This window comes from Zootoca vivipara, chromosome 7 (assembly GCF_965207765.1).
Source record: "Zootoca vivipara chromosome 7, rZooViv2.hap1.1, whole genome shotgun sequence".
Classification (NCBI taxonomy): domain Eukaryota; kingdom Metazoa; phylum Chordata; class Lepidosauria; order Squamata; family Lacertidae; genus Zootoca; species Zootoca vivipara.
Window position 1 is genome coordinate 23,395,114 of NC_142590.1, and position 23,464 is coordinate 23,418,577.

Below are 23,464 nucleotides of genomic sequence, written 5' to 3' on the forward strand. Positions count from 1 at the left end.
CTCTGGCAATGTCTTTGGTTGGCAGAACTCCCAGAAGCATCTATACCTATGAGGATTCATGGATGGGTGGGTAACACAGTGAACTTTTTCCTGACACAGCCTGTTTTATAACCCTACTGTGACATAAAGCACTTGATTCAATGTAATGGCAAAACAGAAATGGGAACACGTGTTCTCTCTCAAGGATTCTTTTTCAGTAACCAGAACTGCAGAAGATTTTCATTTTTTCCCTTAGGCATAGGTTTATACACACCCTGTGATGGGCCTCTAATTTTCACCAACCAAAATACACCACTTAGAAAACAGCCAACCTATTTGGTACAGACCTCAAGTATTCAGAAAATAGCAAGGAAAAAGCAAAAAATAAAAGTGATAAATTCCCTTACTGGCATTTCATCATACCCGCAAGAAAAGTAAGAGAACACAAATGCCTCAAGACGTAGGATATGAGAGAAATTATAAATTGCAAAACAACCTCAAACCTGGGGTTATGTGAAATACATTCAACAAACACACAAGACGTAACACAATATCAAATATTTTTCTCATACATAATCAACACATAAAGTTCAACAAAGTAAACAGAAGTCCCAATAGATCAGTTCATTCATAAAGTCCAAATATTTGCTAGTTTCTATTCCATGTATCTTTGTATATTCATAAAATCTGTTTACTTTGTTGAACTTTATGTGTTGATTATGTATGAGAGAAATATTTGATATTGTGGAAAATATAGAAGAGCATTATTTATGTGAATGCACAGCCGGTTACGTCTTGTGTGTTTGTTGAAGAAATTATAAATTGGCATGTGCTTTATTGACATTAGAGTACATTCTAGACTTGCAGTGTAGGTACTAAGAACCCATTTCAGTTATCATAGAACTGATTCGGAGATATATAGCAGCATGTTGTAGCACTGTTAGATGTAGGTAGATTAAACAGTTACTTGGAGAAAATTGAATCACCTCATGGTAGTAAGGCCCAGCAGCCCATCATTATGAGTTACACTATGATGACATAAAGGTGAGTTATCCTTTCTACCATTTCAACTATGAGTAAATTCCTCACTGCAAATTTGCTTGGTCATTTCTGGAAATATATCTGAGCAAGTACAAGCAGATCAGAATGAAAAGTCTGGGAGGTGGGAGTTCATTGACTTAAATATACAAATTGTTTAGTAATAGATTTTCCATCATGAATGGAAATAAAAGAATAACAAGTTCTAAATAATTCTTAGAAAACATTAAATTGGGTAGGCTACAATTATGCCATTTATTTGCAAAGTTACATTTTTTAAAGGTGTTACTCTTGAATAAAGACCATTCTTCCTCAGAATTTTACATCTGGTTATCCATTTCAAGTAAACAGTAGTATGTCTTGGATGGTTATACAGGAAATTAAACTAAGAAATCACACACTGATTTTAATCCTGAATGTAACATCCAGAAATGTGCTTTCAAAATGACATGCTTATTGCTTTGTGGATACATTTTTTAAAAGCACAAAATTGAGACTATTTTGCAAATAAACATGGCCAAACTTTTTTGAATAAAACATTAAGTGGTGTTTACTAAACTACAAGCCAGTTGACTTTGATGAAGCATTTTCCAAACACAGCTTTGTTCTACAATCTGTGTCTTTGCCATTAGCATTCTGTAGCGAATGTTGTCCAGATGCGGTTTTGAAGTAGTCTTTACAAGGAGAGAAATAAAGCAGGTTATAGTAATGGTTTGTGCAATTAATACACCATAAGAGTTGAAAATAACTTGGGATTCTTTCTGCAAGAAAGATCCTGAAGGAAAGTACTAACGAGGGTTTGTAAAATAACAGATTTTACTTGCAGGGTCCTGTTTCGGAGATTTTTAGCTTCTATTTTGAAATGAAAGTCTACAAATGACTCATCTTCAAGTGACTATGTTTAAAAATGCTTAAAATTTAATACTTTAATTCTGATTTTATATTGGTGTGATTGAAAGAAAAAGCTTAGGTTAAACTGAAGTAACTCTTTAAAGGAACAAGTAGTTATTTTGAAGAGCATAGCTTAAAATAGTCTTAGTCTTTAATTTTATTTCTGGTTTTGCTGCAAAGTAAACTACAGGGAACACTTTTTAAAAATTAGGTATGTATTCTTAAATAATTATTGCCAAAAGTATTTATGTAGAAGTACTGTATCTTATTCATATATCACATTAAGCATTTGGCCCTATAAGTATCTGCCAGTCAAGTATCTATAATTAGTATTACAAGCACCAAATAGCAAATAACTATTTTATTCACTTACATGTCACTTTTCCTCCAAGGATATCCTTGGTTATTCTTCCCACCTTTTTAAAAAATAATAATCACAACAGCCCTGTGAAGCTTGGCCAGTGGGTTTTATACCAGAACCTTCCCTGCTCTTGTTTGGCACTTAAAACACTAAACCACATTGGCTCATTTTAGATGGTTACATGCTTAGCACGTACGAGAGACTTTTCAAGAAAGTATGTGGAAATCTTATTAATGTATTCTATATCGTCATAGCTGTTTTGCTGTACGTTATTACTTGACAATTAAATTCTGCTACTTACTTTTGCTATAGTTAGCATGAGTTTAATAGCTTCCGCGGTATTGTGGACTGGGATTATTCGCAAATGGCTGCCGAGGAACCTGAAACAACCCTCAAAATGTCAATCATGCTGAGTACAGTATTCATATTTTTTACAGCGTGGACCAGAATTGGAGCATGCTGTTACATAAGGGTATGTTAACAGGATTGCAGCAAATTGGGATTTTGCAAAAGCTGGTACTTCACTTTCACTAGGATTAGGATAGCAGAAGGTAGTTGAAGTCCTTCCCTACCACTGCTCCCAGGCTTGGAGCCTGACATCCAGGAATTCTCCTTTCTATATATTTTTCTTTGCACCAAGAATTCAGGTGATGGAAAAGACGCCTTCCTTAAACCCCAGGCAATCGGGAGTACACAGTCCTGAGCTACATGGAAAACAAAAGGGCTACACCCAAGATGGGGAAATAAAACAAAAAAGGGAAAGGCCAAGCTAAAGGGTCACCAAAAACATTTCCAATTTTGTTTATTTCCCAAGGTGTTTCAGCATTGTCTTCAGCAGGGGTAGTCTCCTATGCACTTTACATCTTACACAGATGCACAAAGCTACCTTCTGTCCACCACAATAAAGTACTAGGCTTGATAGACAAAGTCTGGTCTGATAAAAGTAAGCTCCCAATATTTATTTGTGCCTAGGTTTCTAAAGTATTGCGCATACTTATGTGATCAAAACGAACAAAACTTATTCTGGCATTTTAATGGCCAACAAATTTTCATGGCTTTTCTTAACTTCAGGCCACTGAATCAAATGCATGAAGTGTTTGCCCAAGTTGCAGACAAACAGAGCAGAGGAGGAGGAATTTAAACAATGAGGTCAGAGGGTAATTAAATGCAGGAGAGAACACACAGAGATAATTATGCTATTAATAGTGGCCATTATGATCAGATTGGACAATTTCCTAACTCACTTTTAAGACTTCGAACGTAAACTTAATATTGAACCATCCACTTAATATTGAAGCATCCTGTTACTCCAGGATATGCTCTGTTCTTGCAGTACTACTGCCATGCCCTAGGTTATGTTGTACTACCCCTGCCACTTGCTTCTTTGTTAGCATAATGATCTGTATTGCTGGACTTTCAGAAGCATAATTCTCATTTTTAGACCATTAGAACTTGTGCTACAGTCTTAACACGTACTTGCTTGGAAGTAAGTCTCATTGAAATCAACAGGATTTACTTCCAGATTGCCTTCCTAGGACACAACCCTCAGTCTCTGAGAAGGTAACACTAAATAGTGTTATCTTGTACTTAGGGAATGATGACTTGTTAAATTTCCAAAATGGCCTCATGTTATCAGACTTGAGTTTGCCAAGTCATACTGACCGAGATGCATCATTTTCTTATATACTACAATATGACAACAGGGTTTTAATTCTTTGACTAAATTCTTTGAGCAAAATCAAATTCACCTACATATTTGATAATTATGCAAACACTTCATATTATTGTACCTAGTTTCCTTTACTAATAAAACAAACTACTGATGATTTTTTTTAAAAAAAATCATACCTCTGCTGAAGTCTGAACATCCCATCCCATTCTTTTGGTCCATGACGAGCGGCTGACAAAAGCAAAAATCCATTCCTGTGAATGGTCATGAACTTCTTTATTCTTTCAAATAAAACCTCTCTCTCTGTGAAAAATAAGCCTTGAGCATCGACCAGCAAAAATGCAACCCCTGGGCAAGAAGAAATATGGTGATCAAGTCAGACTTAACTGCATATAAAAAATAGTCAAATACATTTATAGTTGGTATATTTACTATTGAAATATAGGTGTTTTTTTTCTTTTCATATAACGCTGTAGTCCTAAGCATATGTACGTGGAAGAAAGTCTCATTGCTACTCTTTCATCCGTTTCCTGAACCCGTTTTCTTGGAAGCCCCATTGGTTGTGATGTCAAAAAAGAGGAAAGGGGGCTAATTGTTTCTACAGTGCCCTGATCATATATGCTTAGTTTATTACAGTGATTCTAAAATTAGAATAGGAAGATGAGGAACACATTAAAAATTTATACATGAATTTGCTTCTTTTCCTCTTCCCTCCTCATTCTTTTTCCTTTTGTGTGATGTCTATTTACATTTTAAACCCATGGGTAGGGACTGTCTTTTAAAGAGAGAATTTAGTAAATTGTTTGTGATTTAAGTGAACAAAATAATAACAAACAAGTGTTTTTAGTGAACTGTACTGTGAAACCCAATATTCATAGCTTAAAATGGTTTAAAATTAACAAAAGACCTTTCATTTTCTGTCTTGTAATATATATTATTCTGCCTTGCTTATAAATATACAGGATCATTTTCTGCTATTCATATCTGGCTACAAGTATTCTAAAATTTCCTTCAGATGTGAATATGTCCAGTTTGGGAGAAGGATAACAGTCATTACAAATTATTTGCTTTGGGGGATTTCTAAAGGGTCAGTTATGGAGATTGAGATTACGCCCTCTATAAAATTCAGTGGGTGTAAAGCAGGCATAGGCAACCTTGGCTCTCCAGATGTTTTGGAACTACAACTCCCATGATCCCTGACCACTGGCCCTGTTAGCTAGGGATCATGGGAGTTGCAGTTCCAAAACATCTGGAGAGCCAAGGTTGCCTATGCCTGGTGTAAAGCATATTGATACTATGACCCAAATTATGTTGTAGGGATGCTGCAAGACCATGATGTGTACAACTTGTCACTCTTAATTTCCATATTGAATTCTACAGGTTAAGTAGCCCTGTAAACCACTGAGATTATAAACACACACACATCATCAAGTAGTGTATATATTTAATGAAATAAATATATTTAAATTATAAATAAATACATTAAATGAAATATAAATAAATACATTAAATGAAATATAAATAAATTTAATTAAATAATAAATAAATAAATAATATATTTTAATGGTCACATTTCCCACAATTTAAGATACTGTACCAGAAAGAGAGAAAATTATTGATCCATTTTCCACTGTATCTGAATATCGAACCCGGTGATGCTGATTTTGTAGGGACATTGAAATTTCATGACCCTAAATAAGTTATAAATCACAGGATTAAAACATGCTTCCTGACAGTAAGAGCTGTTCGACAGTGGAATTTGCTGCCAAGAAGTGTGGTGGGAGTCTCCTTCTTTGGAGGTCTTTAAGCAGAGGCTTGACAGCCATATGTCAAGAATGCTTTGATGGTGTTTCCTGCTTGGCAGGGGGTTGGACTGGATGGCCCTTGTGGTCTCTTCCAACTATATGATTCTATGATTCTAGTTCTAAATAAAGTTAATTGGGTCACTTCAAGTTCTATTATAATGACAAAAGAGAGTCTGAAATATCTACAGCGTTGATCATTTTTAAACCTTTACTCCTCTTCCCACTAAGCTAACATATATTATAAAACATGCATCATTTTCATTAAAATATTGCACATTATAACCAAGGTGCTTTATGTTTAGCTTGCCATACAACATAACTTAACAGTTGTCCCAGTTGCAGCCTGGAGAGCCATCCATTACACTCCCCAATGCAATGAGAAAATGTTTGGGTTTTCTCCTGTCGGTTCCTCCTGCCTCTGTCATCCCATTCCCCATCTGTTCATTATAACAGTCAGGAAAGTAAGGTGGACCCAGAAAAAGGATAGGAATGGACAGAAGACGTATTCCAAATGCAGCAGGGGCTTTTTAAAAGGGCCTGTTTCCCATCAGCCCCAGCCAGAGATGTTGCAAGCTGTAGACCAGCTGCATCTGGAGGGTCACAGATTACCCAGGTATCCCCATCAATCAAGTTTTCATCTTAAGAGAAGCTAGCCAAGTTTCTTTCTATTCCATCAATCAAGAACAATGTCAGCTTGTGCAATGACAGTGTACTGCCTCCAAGAACTGTTCCTGTCAACAAGAAAAGGGAAACTAATAAAAAAACCTGCATTTAAAAGAGTAACAAAGATCAACATTATAGATTAATCAATCAAAATGCTTCCTGAAAGCAAGGAGAACCCAGATAAAAACATCTATAGCACTTTCTGCATCGCCTGTTTGTCATTATGACTGCTCATTGCATCCTGTAATTGCTATTAACAAACTAAAGGAAGGCTCCAGAGGGGAAAAGGAGGGAAGGGGAACACATTGGCGAGCACTGGCTGTACTAACAAAAAGTCAATGCAAAAGCCACTTCGTTCGTTGGGAAGCAGGGATGGCCTCAGGTGGGCAACGATTCTAAATGTCACGGAGGTGCTGCTGCTGCAAGTGTTGGAGAAAGAAAGGGTTTCTTACAACCTGATAGGAAGTGGCACTTAACAGCCATTAACAGAGTGCGTCCCCCACATCCTCCCTGATGTAAAAGTCTTCCAAGTGCAAAACACAACTCTTATAGACTCCAGCTCACTCACCCCATTTTCTTTCAGTCACTTTTACAAATTGGGAACATCTCAAGACGGGTGAAAGTTAGCTCCCAACTATTTATTTATTTATATTTGCTTTTATACTCCCAGGAGCTCAAGGTAACATACATGGCTCTCCTCCTCTCCATGTTATCCTCAAAACAACCCTGCAAGGTAGGTTCTGATGACAGGTAGTGACTGACCCACGTGAGCTTCATGACTGAGTGAGGATTTGAGCCCCGGTATCCCAGGTGGCGCTGTGGGTTGAACCACAGAGTCTAAGGGTTTGCTGATCAGAAGGTCGGTGGTTCGAATCCCTGCGACGGGGTGAGCTCCCGTTGCTCGGTCCCAGCCCCTGCCCACCTAGCAGTTCAAAAGCACATCAAAGTGCAAGTAGATAAATAGGGACCGCTCCGGCGGGAAGGTAAACGGCGTTTCCGTGTGCTGCTCTGGTTCGCCAGAAGCAGCTTTGTCATGCTGGCCACATGACCCGGAAGCTGTCTGCGGACAAACGCTGGCTCCCTTGGCCTATAGAGCGAGATGAGCGCCGCAACCCCAGAGTCGGACACGACTGGACCTGATGGTCAGGGACCCCTTTACCTTTACCCCAGGTCCTAGCTCAACGCTATTCGTAAGACCAGGTCTTTAAATGAAAATTAGAGAAGTTCAGTGGCTACTAGAGTCAGAATGGCTGTGTGCTACTGGGCATGCCTCTGAATACCAAGTTGCTGGGAAATAAAAGTGGGGAGAGTGTTATTGCACTCATGTCCTCTATTGGGCATACAATAGGCATCTGATTGGCCACTGTGAGAATAGAATTCTGGATTAGATGGGCCTCTGATCTGATAAAGCAAGGTCTTCTGTGTTGTGCTTTTGTTATAGCCAGGCCATTAGTGTTTTAGATTTCATTGAAATGGGCATATTAATATGGTCGGTGCTCTTTGATCATGACATTGAACCCCTCTGGAATTGTTTGGGGTAGGGAAAAAGCTCAGCACAGGAATATAAGAAGTCTGCTGTAGGCAAGCTTTATCAGAAAATCTCACTTCTGAACAGCCACTGCACTGATTTAGTGGAATTAAAATATTGTTATGTGTTTTGGGGGATTAAACTAAAAAAAATCTCCTGGGGCTTCTTCCAACTCAGTACTGTAATTCTGCGCCTATAAGACAGGTCTGGAGAAGAAGAGGACTGGTAAAGTCGTCAAACCAGTTTCTTCCGTTAAGTAAAAAGTCCAAGCGAGGTCTGTTTAGTATCCCTTGGTAATGTACACTAGGGTCAATATGATGCCACAGTAACTAAATAATTGGAGATACTTGTGGGAGAGCTAGAGCAAAAAAAAAAAAAGCAAGTGTATTTCTGTGCCTTCCCCTGGCTACTTGGGTTTATTTGTGGAAAGAGCACAATTGATTGACAATTTTGGACTCAAACTGAAGTCAGAACTGTGGGATTTCTTGGGAGCTCTGAAGGAGCTGGGTTCCCCCCCCGAAACCTAATGGGATAGCAGTGTCAATTGTACTGGTTTAACCTGAGTACCCTCTGCACTTTTGGGAGTTCTCACTGCTTAGAGAATTGTGCTTCCCATTACACTATGCTTCAATGTCGGTCAATTCCTCTTTTTTTAGTTTTAATTTTAACTTAAAAGGTGGTGGGTCTTAAATCTGTTTGCAGACTACCCTCTCTAATCTGGAGGCCTTAATCCCAGTCATATGGGGACATGGTACAGCTGTGGTCTGACTTTATTGTTAAGCTTTGATACCATGGCTCTCTCTTCTATATTAGGTGTTCCTAGAAAGGGTGGAATGCACAGCCCCATTTATTTTGTGACCTTTTGCGAGGATAGAGCAACTTGTACGAACAAATGGTAGGATACAGTACCTGAAGAGATGAACTCACAATTACGGTTGCAGTCCACCGTGTCTTTTCTTGCCCACTGCCTTCCGCCATGTTAACACAGTCGCCGAAGTTTCTGCAGTACCAGACACTTACGGAACACTACAAACTGAGAAGGGAAAGTAGTGGGACCTTTGTTCGCATCTTGTAAATAGCATTAATGTAACAGGTCACATTATACACTGAGTTTTGATAATGCTAGAAGACAAGTAAAGTGCAAAGAGAAGGTATCATTTACAAAATGTCATTTTGTACAAACAAAATATCCAACTCCACTTTAGGCTGGAATTCTAAGCACACTTAGTTAAGAGTAAGTCCCATTAATCTCAATGAAGCTTCAGATTAAACATGTATAGCTCTTGACTATTTTTAGCCCTTGGAAATGGTGCACTCACTCCCTTTCAACTGTGCAACACATTTGTACATGTACCAGAAACAAGCTTCCATTGAATCAAAAAGGCCTTGAAGAGAAAAAAGGCACTTTCCTCAAGTGCAGTTCTTGTTCTGGTTATTACCGGTACTATGAGTCAATTTAGCATGGTTAGTGATACTCTGAGGCACATTATAACTTCAAGGTGGCTCAGCAATACAGATCCCAACCATCTGAACGCAGAGTTTGCAAACCATCTATGAGCGAGACTGTCACAAACATTTAGGAGACACACAGGCCTAACACATACCCTCCAACATTTCTCCGATGAAAATAGGGACGTCCCATTCCAGAATGATAATTTTACTATTTATACCCACACATCTTATTGGGTTGCCCCTAGCCACTCTGGGTGGCTTCCAACATATATAAAAACATAAAACATAAAAAAAACACCTTCGCTATACAGGATTGCCTTTAGACGGCTCGGGGGTTGGAAAATGCCATACCCTCCAACATTTCTCCAATGAAAATAGGAACATCCTAAGGAAAAGTGGGGTGTTTGGGGTTCAAATCAGAAACCGGGATGGCTTCTCTAAATCAGGGACGTCCCTGGGAAATAGGGACACTTGGAGGATCTGCTAACAGAGCTAATAATTCTGTGGTCATTCAAGCTTTTTCACCTTTTCCCATACGGTAAGCACCTTTTCTGTTACAACATTAGGAAATGGTTAGGGTACTAAGTGAGACACACTCCACAGAGACATAGCTGCCAAGTTTTCCCTTTTCTCGCGAGGAAGCCTATTCAGCATAAGGGAAAATCCCTTTAAAAAAGGGATAACTTGGCAGCTATGCACAGAGAGCATATCATTATAATTTGTTGCAAATTAACTCATAAAGTCCCCATTTACCACTCTGTGGCCTCACAATAAGGGTGCCCCTTTTCTATCCTAAGAGGCACTGTGTCTTTCAAAGTGTGGCAAAATGGATATTTTGAATATACTGTGCATACACCAAAGAGACCCCAGCTTCAAGTTCTGATTTTGGGCAAGAAGTGCCAGCTTGACCCCGTGACCTTGGGTGCCCTTGAGGTTTTTTGGGGAACAAACTCAAATTGTCAACTTTTTTCTGGGGAAACCTCCCCGCCCCAAATAGTGATTTTGATATAGCAACCGAGAAATTTTGTTGTTCCTGCAAGGGGACAATGACAATAAAGATCTATTTTATTTTATTTTATTTTATTTTATTCTATTCTATTCTATTCTAAGCTTTTGGAGCTGTTTCCGCTGCATTTTCCATTGTGTTACCATACAGCCGAGTTTTCACTGACATTTTGCCGATTCGGCAAAATCCCCACCACCATGCCATTTTTACACCTGGAAACCTGTCAGGAAAATTCCTGATGAGGGAGAAGCCTATGATTCTTTTTATGAAAACTGTAACCTCGGTTTTAGGTGCCGTTTAGCTCCTAGCTTTCATATCTCCGTTTCTAACACCGCTTATGAAGTTAGAATTCTAGTCAGCATTATGGCAATGTGAGTCATGCCAGTCAAGAATGGTTTAGTAATTCCTCTCACGTTCAATAAAAAGCGACGTACGAGAAAGAGCTTGGATGTGGCAGTTTTGTCATTAAGGCTTGCTAAGGACAGTGTGGGAAGCAAAGGCTTCTAGAGCTTCCTAATCTATTGACTCTCATTCCTACTTAGCCCAGGCCCCTCAGTCAAGGTCCCCCTCACAACTTTACTAAGAGACACCATTATGGAACGCCAGTAATGGAGGCTGGCTTTGAGGCCTAGCTCTGACGGCTCCCTCTTCTGGTATCACAGGCAAGGGAGTCTGGTTAACTTGCCAGTGGCACTTGCAGAATATACCCTACAGGATTTTTCTTCCCCTCACCCCCACCCCATTTATTTGTTTTTAAAACTGGCAACTTTCAATTTACAGACAAATTCAAAAAAGCATGCCACTGAGGAAACAGCGTTCTCCGTTTGTATGGGCGCAATGAAATGATGTTTCTGTTTTTAACTCACTCTCAAAAGCTGGGTTTTTTTGGGGGGAAGGTATTGGGCTAAAGAAGGGCATCTCCTTCTCCACTTTTCCCCTGTGATGCATGGATGAAGGGTGGTATATAAATTTAATAAAAAATAAAAAAGAACTCAATTTTTCAACTCCACTCCCGCATTCCATTCCTTCTCCTCCTTACTTTACTTGCACAAGACTCCCCAATACTGGTCCTTAAAATAAAATTTAAAAAACCCCTCTCTACACTTACAACTGAATTTGATAAATTATGTAGATGTATCCACCATAACTGACTAAGTTAACTTAAGGCAAAAGCAGAATTACTACTAAAATCAAAATGCTCAATTAAAGAATGCTGTGGGTTTTTTTAAAAAAGCAGGACAGGGTTAAGGATTAACATTACAGCAGGTTGTTGTAATAAAACTTGTGCGTTACTGCTTGTGATCGTGTTCGTTTGGAAGTCTATTCTATATAAAGCATTTTTTAAAAAAATTAAACGAGAACGACTTTAATAAATAAATAAATTACACAGTATCAGGTTTCCCCATTTGGTACAGAAAGGCAAACTATCCAGGGAAAAGACTGAAGGCGCTACAACAATAGGGTCAAAGCTTTCTTAATATAGGAAGTGTAATTTTAGTTCGTTGATCTGAAAGCCTGCCATTTCAAATATTTTCCTGCAAAGGGGTATATTTGGAAAGAAGCCTGGAAATCTTATAGAAGGTAGTCGTGCTTAATAATACTGGAGCATTACTAGCTTGCTTAGTATTCATCTATGTTTGGTGTCTCCTCAGTTCTTGTGCCTTCGCAAGAAAATTGGCAAGGCAAACTCCCGCCTTCACTTGCTATCGGGGTCAGCCCAAACATTCAACGGAGTGAGGCAACCCCTCAGGGAGCAGATGCTGTGGGGCAATAGTAGCAGTCCCTCCGCTGTTCCACCTTAACCTAGCAAAGGTTGCCCCGTTGCTGAGGGACCTACATGTGTAGACCAGGCAGCCATCTTTCCCCACCCCTTAAACTAGCCAACTTCCCTCAATTGTGGTGGAAGAGAGTGTCCTTTTATGTGGAGATACCAGAGACTGCCCTAGGTACAGTCTGCTTAGGGGTGTTGTGTCGGGGTGAGAAACCGCTAGAAAGAAACTGCTAGAAATTTCAGGCAATTTCTGGGAACGAATACCCCACTGAGCTATGCTCACGGTGTTGCAAGCAGTATGGTAGCCTCTCACATTTTGCTATGAGTTATGCCTCTTCAAGGAAGAGGTAGAAAGCTTCTTGTTCGGGATGGGCTTCCAGTACACCAGCCCCCTTTCTATTTTTTAATCTGCTGAAATCATTACCAATGCAATTAACTGAGCACTTCTTCCTGTTACTATTGTTATTATTATTATTATGCCTGTCTTTAGGCACTACGTCATATATCAAGCGGATAACTTATTGTACAGTCATGAAATATTCACACAGCGATGTGCAATTATACCCTTTTAAACTGAAATTGTCCAGGACATAAATCTTTGTTTCTTCACATGTACCGTCTGAAGAGCCAACAGGCTACAGCTAGAGAATATTATGCATTATCTGCTTGGAAACAAACAGACACTACAGCCAATCCTTCCAATTTATTATAACTGCACCTACCGCGATTTTGGATTGTTTTGCTTGAGAGCAGGGATGGGGAATGTGTGGCCCTTGAGATATTGTTGGACTCTAGCTCCCAGCAGCCACAGCAAACATGACCAATTTTCGGCAACATCTAGGAGGGCCACAATTCCCCATCTCTGCTTAAGAGGAAGAAGACCTCATAATCAAGACCACACCTTTAACAATATCGTACCTGGCCAACTCAGCACATCAAGCATATCTTTTAGAGACACAATCTACACCAGACACCCCCGAACTTCGGCCCTCCAGATGTTTTGGACTACAAGTCCCATCTTCCCCGACCACTGGTCCTGTTAGCTAGGGATCATGGGAGTTGTAGGCCAAAACATCTGGAGGGCCACAGTTTGGGGATGCCTGATCTACACAAAGCTTTTAGTCTCCATTTGATTGTGTACATGAGTATACGATGCCACCAAGGGGAGACATGTGAACCAGCTTCTTACATGTAGTGCTTATGGAATTTTCTCACCTTAGAGAGCATTTCAGAAGTGTCACGTTTTTTAATGATGATCTTAGGCCAAATACGTGCTTAATTGTATCATGCATTTTCTCCAAAAACCTCAGCACAAGTTTTTCAATAACTATAATACCCAGCATTTCTAATGCACTTCAAAGTACTTGAGGAACTTCCCATATTCTCTCAATAATCCCTCTCAAGTGGGCATAATACTTGCAATAAGCTTCAGAATTACAGGAGAGAGATAACAGTAATAGTCTTCAACCTTTTCAGAGTCAGGATACAACTATAACCCAAACATGCACTTGGGAAGCCTAACCTTCGTCAGATATTTGAATGGAAGTAGTGTTGCTCTTGAGACTCAGTACCGTAGCTGGTCTTGAACCACCAAAAGGCTAAGAGGTGTTGGCTTGCCAGAGACCACCAAGTTCATGGCAGAGAATTTTTGAACTAGTGAATTCTTTGTTTACAGTTCTGTAGGGATATAAGGATCTAGCCATTCTGGTTATCGTTTTCTAATCTCCCCAATGTTAACTTCAGTTGTCCACATTTCTGCAATTGCAATTAACCCCCCCCCCCAAAAATCCCAACATCCTAGTGTGAATGTCTGATATTTCTGCATGCAATTTTGACATTTTTGAAAGCAATGTAATATATTTTGTATGTTATTTTCACTGGTGTGAAACTGACCCCCAATGTATGTACAGTATTTTTGTAAACAACCTTTGCAAAATTCAGATAAGTCTGAATTTAAAAGAAGGGCTGTGCTGTGATTCTCGTATTGCTTCAGAAAGTAGATTTGGTCGATTCACCTTTAAATGCAAACTGAATTGAATTTCTGCCCCATCCCTGCAGCTCAGCCTCTTCAATTGTACTTTAGGGTAAAGGTAAAGGTACAGGTACCCCTGACTGTTAGATCTGGTCGCGGATGACTCTGGGGTTGCACACTCATCTCGCTTTATAGGCCGAGGGAGCCAGCGTTTGTCCGGAGACAGCTTCTGGGTCATGTGGCCAGCATGACTAAGCCACTTCTGGCGAACCAGAGCAGCACACGGAAACAGCGTTTACCTTCTCGCCGGAGCGGTGCCTATTTATCTACTTGCACTTTGATGTGCTTTCAAACTGCTAGGTGGACAGGAACGGGGATCAAACAACAGGAGCTTACCCCATCGCAGGGATTTGAACCGCTGACCTTCTGATCGGCAAGCCCTAGGCTGTGGTTTAGACCACAGCGCCACCTGCATCCCATCATCCCTGACCAGGCTAGGGATGAGGGGAGCTGTAGTCCCAAAACAGCTGGAGGGCCAAGTTTGGCCATCACTGCTCTAGGGACTAGTAGGGCCGGCTCCAGACATTTTCCAGCCTAAGGCAAAGGATAAGACAAGTCTGCTTACCTTAAACAGTAAGGCGGCACTGTGTCCTGGCCATAGGCCTTGTTAGCCTGGGGAGGGCTGCAGGCCTGACTACGGGTGGACCAGTGGCAGGCAGGCCTAGGTCCAGGGATTCCCCAGGGAGTGGGCCCAACTGGCTTGGGGAATAAATTGAGGCTGGCCCAGCACACCTCCGCAGCTTTTCTGTCATATATTCTACCCTCCCACCCTTCCATCATATGCTCTTCTTTCATGCTAGACGTTGCTATGGACATTGTCCCGATCCCCTGGCCTACCTGGCAGAAAGGCAGTACTTCAAGTCCCAAGTTCAACAGTCAGGAAACACGGTCCGGGGTCAAACCATATGTCCAAAGTCCAACCAGAAGCACCATCCCATAGTGGTCCTGGAGCATCCAAGCCAAGATCCATCAACATGGACAGTTGAGCAGACACAGCCCCTTAGCTCTGCTGCCCTTTGCTGCTTTGCCTGCTGAGTGCGGCACCTGGGCTTGATGAAGCAGGTGACCCTCACCTGTTCTGAGCCTACTCTAGCTGAGAAATCACACTCCTCCCAGATAGTGAGCCCCACCTGGCCAACTAGGGAGCTGGGCTGTAGTCTCTTGTCTGCCTCAGCCACCTAGAGCAGGCATAGGCAAACTCTGCCCTCCAGCAGTTTTGGGACTACAACTCCCATCATCCCTGACCACTGGCCCTGTTAGTTGGGATGATGGGAGTTGTAGTCCCAAAACAGCTGGAGGGCCAAGTTTGCCTATGCCTTACCTAGAGCATATCTCCCACTGCTCCCTACGTCTCAGAGCCCACTGTGTTCATGGAGGCAGGGCCCCTTCTGACTCTGGCCCCTTCAGTTCTGGGTCCCCTCACCATCCTGTGTCACCCTGCGAGTACTTCATCCCTAGCTGGTGTGTCCCAAACCCGGCCACGCCCCTTGCCTAAATCCTTTTCCCCATCGTCATGCCAGACCAAAGGAACTTTTCCACTTGAAAACCAAATGGCCAGAGCCAATTTGCCATCTCCCTTCTAGCAAAAGAAATTAAACAACATTGGAAAAGGGAAGTATTATTAACCCACAATTGGCTTTCCTGACTATTTTTGAGGATGCCAATAAACAACTTTATAAAAGGTTCGCTGCCTATTTTCTTGTCGCTGCATGATTGGCAATAGCGCAAACATGGCAGAAGCTACAAGGATTTACTCTGGAATTTTGGTATAAAAATATATGATGCAAGCAATAGCAAAAAATGTCACCCATAATATTGTTTCCCATGGAAAACAAAAACCAGAGACATTTCTTACAATATGGTGGTCCTTTATTTTCTACACCAAAGATCACAGACAGGCAGATAATCTTCCTCAAGCTACATTGGACAATTAGACATAGAAATAGACTATTAAAACATGTATGAGACTAAAGTTTTCAGATTTGACTCCCTTTGATGGACGTTTGGAGCACTGAATGTGTGAATGTGTCTGACTTTGGAAGCTGATTGAAGATTGTAAAGACATTTTTTTGTGAATTCATCACGCTGTAGAAAGAGGATACGGCGTGGTGGGTGGGGTGTCCAACAATTTTTACTGGGGCATTTTATGATATTATTATATTTATCTTTAATAACATCTTATTTTTTAACATAAGGGTAAGTGAAATGGGAAAGAGCTGACACAGCATAAGCTTTATTCTTTTACTGCCAATTTTATTCAACTTTCTTTCCCCAATACATACACCAAATGTTTGCTACAAAATGAATCCCAACGTTTGTCGGAAATAAAAATCTAACTACTGAAGTACATGGAAAGCTGTTATGCATCGCCAATACTTGCACTGGTTTTCGCAATGCCTTTGAAGACTTATTGTGAACCGCAAGTACACAATGGTCACTGGGCTACTAACAGAGACCAGCCAAATGGATTACATGTTGCCAGTCTTTGAACAACTGCACTGGGTGTTGGTCTGTTTCAAAGTTCAACTTGCTAGTGCTTACCTCTGAAGCCCTAAAAGGCTCTTGGAGCCAACCTCTGCCCACAGGAATCTGCACCAAACCATTGCTATGACCTTCCCATGAAAGCCCACGTTAATCTGTATGCTGCTTTTCGATCTTCATTTTACAGTTTCTACCATTTTTAATTTCTGATGTGTTTATGTGTGAGATATATATAATATATATTATATACACACACACACACACACAGTGGAACCTCGGTTTATGAACACCTTGGTTTACGAATTTTTACGAATTTTTGGTTTATGAACGCTGCGGACCCATCTGGAACGGATTAATTCACTTTCCATTACTTTCAATGGGAAAGTTTGCTTCAGTTTATGAACGCTTCAGTTTATGAATAGACTTCCGGAACCAATTACACCCATGCTTCGGGTTAAGTACGCTTCAGGTTGAGTATTCCGCGACCCGTCTGGAACGGATTAATCCACTTTCCATTACTTTCAATGGGAAAGTTCACTTCAGTTTATGAACGCTTCAGTTTAAGTACTCCGCGGACCGTCTGGAACAGATTAATCCACTTTCCATTACTTTCAATGGGAAAGTTTGCTTCAGTTTATGAACAGACTTCCGGAACCAATTGTGTTCATAAACTGAGGTACCACTGTATATATATTTAGATGTTTTCCTTTTAACGTTTTCATGTATTTTCATTGAAAGCTGGGAATTTTCCTTAGTGGAACGGCGCTATGGAAATATCTTAATTACTTTCTTTAATTTAAGTATAGGCAGAGAGGGAAGAATGAAATCATGAATCCTTCAAAAGCTGCATTTCCACACGCGTTACTCAAATAAAATGGGTGGAATCCAACTTTGCGCTATGACAAATGCTCCAACTGCACAAGCACTATAGCCTGTCAGATCTCCCCTCTCCTTCCCTCATGTGCTGTACTCTGGGTTCTCCATCCCACCAGAGAAAAGGTCAGGAGAGCATGTGGGGCAGGGCAAACAGAAGACTTTGTGCAGGGCTTCCGCTGACAGGTAAATCTTGCCCAATTACTTCACAGCAAAAAGGCCCATCTATCTTAAGCTGTAGTATTAAAGTGAGCATCATAGAACACAAAAATCAGTATCTGACTGAGTGTTCCATCTACATGGGAACTTGGATGGTAAGAGCTCCCTATGAAGTGGATTCCAAATTTCTCTTGTCACAGAGTAAAGAGGATGCATATTAAAAAGGAAATCAAAAAGCCACATATAGATGATATGGTGTTTCACTGTTCCTGCACTATTAGCCAGACCCCCACCCCCACCCCCAAGATAATAAGCTGTAACTGGGAAAGAGGCTCTGGATCAAAAATATATGAATACCAATCCTTTAAAAGTGTCCTTTGGTCAGGGAAGTGTGCTACCTAATACACTCTAAGGAATCCAAATATAGATCTATATGGCACACAAAATACAGAAATTTGAAATGAGCGAACTACTTCATTATATTTCACCTGTCTCATTCTATTAAATACCATCTTAAAAGGAAAAAACACCTGTTAATTGTATTAGATTTTGTATAAATCATTCATGAGGTTTCCCCCCTTTCAATTTAACAACACTGTAAACATATATTTCTTCCTAGAAAAAGAATACTATGTATCTTTTCCAGTAACTCCTGTGCAATCTTAGATTTAAACAATTTAGAAATTTATTGAATTTTCAAAACCAAAAAAGTTACAAAAAATCAACCTGGAGAAAACAACCCAAACATGCTGCTGTTAATAAATAAATTCAGAAACAGTTGCATTATTATTATTTCCTGCAAATCCAAACACACATTTCTAGAATTGAAAGTACTGTTGGCACACATCTTTTGACGTAATCACTGTGAATTGCTTATCTTTGAAGAAGTCACCAAGTCACTATATATGGAGAGCAATGGAAGAAAAAAGGATAGCAATACTTATTCTGCATTCATATTTTAATTCATTGAGCATTTAGAAATGTATGAGTAAGTGATGAATGAAAAAAGGAGAGAGTAAGTCAAAGCATTTTCTTACAGGGCATCTAATTCCCCAAGTCTAGGAAGAGAAAGAAAAGAAGACATGCTTGAAAATAGTTTTTAGAAAACATCCACCTTAAATCTCAAAAGTTTATTTTACCTGTGTTTAAATCTTAAATTAGAAACGGAGCACTTAAAGAAAGGATCATTTCAATATCAAGGACTGACTCTTCTTGACTGATGCAGTATTTATTATTGTATAGAAATATTGCATCACCCATTTACTTGCAGAGGAACAGGGAAAAGAAGAGGGGAGGAGTCCTGTCTCAAAACACTTGATCGCTTCAGTGATGGGTTTCTAGTTCAAGAATTGTCCATTCCCCTTGAGGGGAAGAACAATCTTCAGAGGAAAAACTTGCCACTGTGATGCTTGCTGAAGAATCATCCAGTGGAGATATCAGTTCAGTCCACCTACTGAAAGTGTCAATCTGTGCTTTACCCTGAGGTTGTGAACTGTCTCGTGCCAGAAAAAGTGTCTGGTTGATGAGATATTGTGCTAAGTTAAGGTCTTCAGGAACAGAGTTTTTGATGTCTAAGTTTGACTCCTGGTCAGATAACAGTTGCCTGAGAAGAGTCCAGTCCTGTTCTGCAAACGGCTGATCTTCAAAATCCACATCTAGAATGTCCAGTTCCGACTCCATCCTCTGCTCAAAAGCTTCTCCAACATCCATCTCGTAAATTGGAGAAAGGGTTTTTGGAGGCCGATGCTCATACATGCAGCTTTGTGTCAATCTGTCACAATCATCTATGTCTCCTGAAATAATTCACAATACTACACATTGTAAAAATTGCACAGGCTTTCCCCCTTTGCAGGGCTTTTGTACAGCATACTTCACTCAATGCAGCAGGACCAATCCAACCAGATTAAAGAGGTAAGGAAAAATGTAACTTGTATACAAAGTCCACAAATATTTGAGCCATTTTTAAAAATGCATTTAAAAAAGTAAATGAAACGAAGTACGGCTTATAAATAAAGCAGCAATCACCACTGGCAATTGACAATAAACCTCCATAATTGGAAAAAATTTCTGATACAGAAAATGACAAGTCATGTAAACCAACATTTAATGCACATGGATTTCTAAAATCACTAAAGTAAGAACTTAAAATAGGAAGGAGCAGAGCGAGGGAGGGGGAAACGAAAGGGAGGACATGATCACCAAACAGTGACTTAAGCCAAGTCAACCTCAAAGGGGCGAAAACAAATGGTTTATTCACAGGCTTAATATTTAAGTATTGCACATGCAAAGGGCAGCTGCAAGCAAGGACAAGCAAACAAAAAGAAGTACAGCTTGATAAGTCATCCATTCGTATGGTTCTTCAGAACACAAATCATCAGTTTATAACTTTTAAATACACAGAAGTTTGAAAGATTCAGGTTCACTGTGTTGTACTTTGGGGGTACCGAGCTGAATCCCTGTTTTAAGGAAGACACAAAACTAGACAAGAAGTTACCTAACCGTGTGAAGCAAGCATAAGTTTAAATGTATTAACTGGGTTTCTTTTTTTTAAAAGCTGACCTTTCTCTTTTTAAAAAGAAATTATTTTTTCACTGGCAAAACTTAGAACTACAGTAATTCTGAAAAAGTAACTTATAGGCCAGCTTCTGCTGAAGCCAATGGTAAGGGTCCCACTGATTCCAACAGCAGCTTAAGAGGAGACCCAAGCTCTGTGCAAAACAAACAATACTGAATATAGCTCTTAAAAGGCAAATACGCAGAGCACTTTTAATTGAGAATATTAATGCACTTATTGCACATCCCACTTTGATATAGATATATATATAGTTATAGATATATATTTATGTGAATCATATAGGCTGTTGAACCAATGGATAGCCAAGTTTCCATTAAAAGATGATATTGCCTATGTTCTATTGGGTCGAAAATGAACTCAAGAGCAGGGAACAGCATCCCACTCTCTGCTTTGCCCATGATAAATATTCCCAACTGCCCACTGGACAGCGTCATACATATTCTATTGTGGTCAAGAATATGGTATGCAACTTAGATATTTTGTTTTAAACATATGCATTTAATTCTATAACAGTTTGGATTAAATTTCTAAAGGTATTTGCTAGAGTTAGTGTCTCAAACCCAACTATAAATCTAATATTCCACTAATACTTAATATCTCGAGGAACTTAATGCTTTTATTTCTGTACGTTACCTGCGGATAAAGCAGAGTTAGCGTATTCAGTAGATGCTGAATCAATCTCTTTCACGTGGCCTTCCTGAATCAGTATATGACTCCTACTTGGGTCTACAGGTTTTGCAGAATTGTTCTTTTGTAACTCAGTATTATCTCTTTGATGAAGATCCAGGTGACATGGTCTTCCTTGAGACTTTGTGTCATTGTCTGAGACTTTATTACATTGAAATTCATTGTTCTCTTCGCTCTTGGCGTTTTCCTTAACTTCTGCTGGAGACTGACTATGTCTCACAATCAAATCTTTCTCTGCAGGCTTCTGCTCCATAACTGGAGTACTCAGATTGTCCTTGGGTTTTTGCTCATTGCCACAAGGGTCTACAGAAGCATTCTCACTTTTATCTAACCTTTCCTTATCATTCTCCTTACACTCCAGGAACCCGTCTTCAATCTCCAAGGAGTATCTTGAATAAAATGTCTTGCCGTGATCCTCATGGGAAATGCCATCAAACACATCAGAAGGTGTTGCAGCATCCAGAGAACGCTGGAGGGAAGTGTGGACCTCCCCACCATCGTCAGATCCCAATTCTTCACATTCATCCACTGAAAGCAATACTGAACGTTTAAAGTTTTTGGTGGCAGGGAATTCTTGACTTTCAGTATCGTTTTCTGCTGCATCTTCAAATGCGAGATTCACAATTCCATGGAACTGCTGAACAGGGATTTCCGGTGGAGGCAGGTTGTCTACGACATTTTCAGTTTCAGACTTTTCCTCTTCTGTTTCATCAGCCGAAGAGGAGACCTGATCAGCTTCTTGGGGAAACTGCGCAGCGGCAAAATTAGCATTATTCCCCCGGGAGCCACCCCTTTTCTCGTCACCTTGGTGCAGCCACGTTTCGGGCCTTTTTCTAGGGATCTCGTCATCACTTGTTGAAATAACACGGAACAGATCAGAGTTTTCCTTTTTCATTTTCACTTCTATCCTCAGACTTGTGTCATAGATTTTGAGTTCTTCGGGCGTACTTGTATCACTGCTGCTTCTGCCAAGGAAATCATGGCATATCATAGTGCTGCATTTTGAAATCCCTCTTTCATTTGACCCCTCATCATCCTGAGACCCTCCTGCATCATAGTCTTCCGATCTCGGCTTTATATCGTCGGATGATGTTGTTGCACTGCCAGTGTCCGATTCAGGGCTTTCTTTTGGATCAAGTGCACTGGAACTCAGATTCCAATGATCTGCAAAGGGGGCCTCCGAGTTCTCATGGCTCTCTGGTGTCTCTGTGGTATCGGTGTCTTTAGATGAGCACTTTTCTGCAACGTGCTCTACAAAAGATTTTGAAGCAGCATCTGATTCCACTGTAGCCGATTGGGATTCAGTCAAGGCAGATTTATCAGAGAATTCATCAGTGCTTTCAGAGCCCATTATACAGACCTTAGAAGATTTCCTCCCTTCAGGTTCAGAGTTAGAGCTGTCATTGGCTGTTTCAGACAAGCTGTGCAATGGATCATCAAGAGAGTTAACATCCTTTGAGGTATCATTAGATTTGCAACCGACCGGTGTTACTTGTGTTAAAAGGTTCTCTCCTGTATGTTCCAAGAGATTCTGGCAGGCAACAGAATCAGGAAGTGTTTTGCACTTCAATTCTTTAGAGGCTAAAATGGCAGGATTCTGGCTAACATTTGCACAAGTCACACCCTTCTCCTCTCCGACATGCTGCAATTCTTGTACATTGCATTCTTCAGTTGTTTTGTTTACAAGTGATTTATCAGCCTCATTCTTATGAACCTGTTTTGCTATCTTTTCAGTTTTCAGCTCTGCAACACACTGATGTTCCAAATTTCCTTTGGTGCCTCTCTCTTCTGAATCAGGTATGTGCCTCTTATCTATCTCAAGCAAAGATGTTCTGCTGTTGTTCCTCTTCCCTGGGCTAGATTTGTTACTGCTATGTAACTGAGTTCCCAACGAAGTTGAATTTTTTTGTCCTTCTGCATGTAAATTCTTCTGAACTGGGGATTCACTTCTGGAATGCTTCTGGCTTGAAGAAGGAAGCTTTGGAACAGGTTGCCCTGTAACTATTTTCTGTTTTTGGTCTTTATTGTTCACCATTTCACTTTTCTTTGAATGGTTTTGGGTTTTGGATGTTATTATTATTTTTGCTGTGGCTTTAACTGAAGCCGTCTGCGGAGATTTAGACTTTTTCTTTGATGAAGGTTGCTTCTCTGATTGAGTTAGATACTGGGTCATGTTTTTTTCTTCATTTTGCTTAGGAGAAAGTCCAGGCTTCAGTAGATTTGGGGTCTCTCCCGGTGGACCTACCGAGACAAAAATCTAAAGGTTATGCTACATTCCAATTTGCAGAGTGTATTATATGAAAGAGCACTGCATGTCAACTGTGTCAGTACTTTCCATACAAGAATAACTTCAAAAGGACACTCAAACACAAATAGACCAAAAATGAATAGAAGGTTAAAGTTGCTTTTTGTGGAAGCATCATCACTACTAACCAGAACCACACTGTGGAACAGGGAAGAGCTAGCAATCACTGGGCTAAAACTCAGAACACTG

General features: G+C 40.2%; 2 protein-coding genes across 3 annotated transcripts in view; both read right to left on the minus strand.

Moving 5' to 3' along the window:
* Window positions 1-1,250: 1,250 nt before the first annotated feature.
* C7H1orf146 (chromosome 7 C1orf146 homolog) lies at window positions 1,251-21,045 on the minus strand. The gene is made up of 6 exons (XM_060276735.2): window positions 20,917-21,045; window positions 8,844-8,967; window positions 5,536-5,629; window positions 4,118-4,286; window positions 2,571-2,649; window positions 1,251-1,691 (listed from the first exon to the last, which is right to left on the minus strand). The coding sequence occupies exons 2-6, from the start codon at window positions 8,910-8,912 to the stop codon at window positions 1,557-1,559; spliced, it is 546 nt and encodes a 181-aa protein (XP_060132718.1). The 5' UTR covers window positions 8,913-8,967; window positions 20,917-21,045; the 3' UTR covers window positions 1,251-1,556.
* The window catches only part of BTBD8 (BTB domain containing 8), a 50,762-nt gene continuing 45,668 nt past the window's right edge, over window positions 18,371-23,464 (minus strand). For both annotated transcript variants that reach the window (XM_060277456.2, XM_088673806.1), the window contains 2 exons: window positions 20,917-23,211; window positions 18,371-19,501 (listed from right to left, as the gene is read on the minus strand). In XM_060277456.2, the coding sequence (XP_060133439.2) occupies window positions 19,032-19,501; window positions 20,917-23,211 (2,765 nt within the window). In that variant the 3' untranslated portion in view covers window positions 18,371-19,031. The remainder of the gene's footprint in view (window positions 19,502-20,916; window positions 23,212-23,464) is intronic.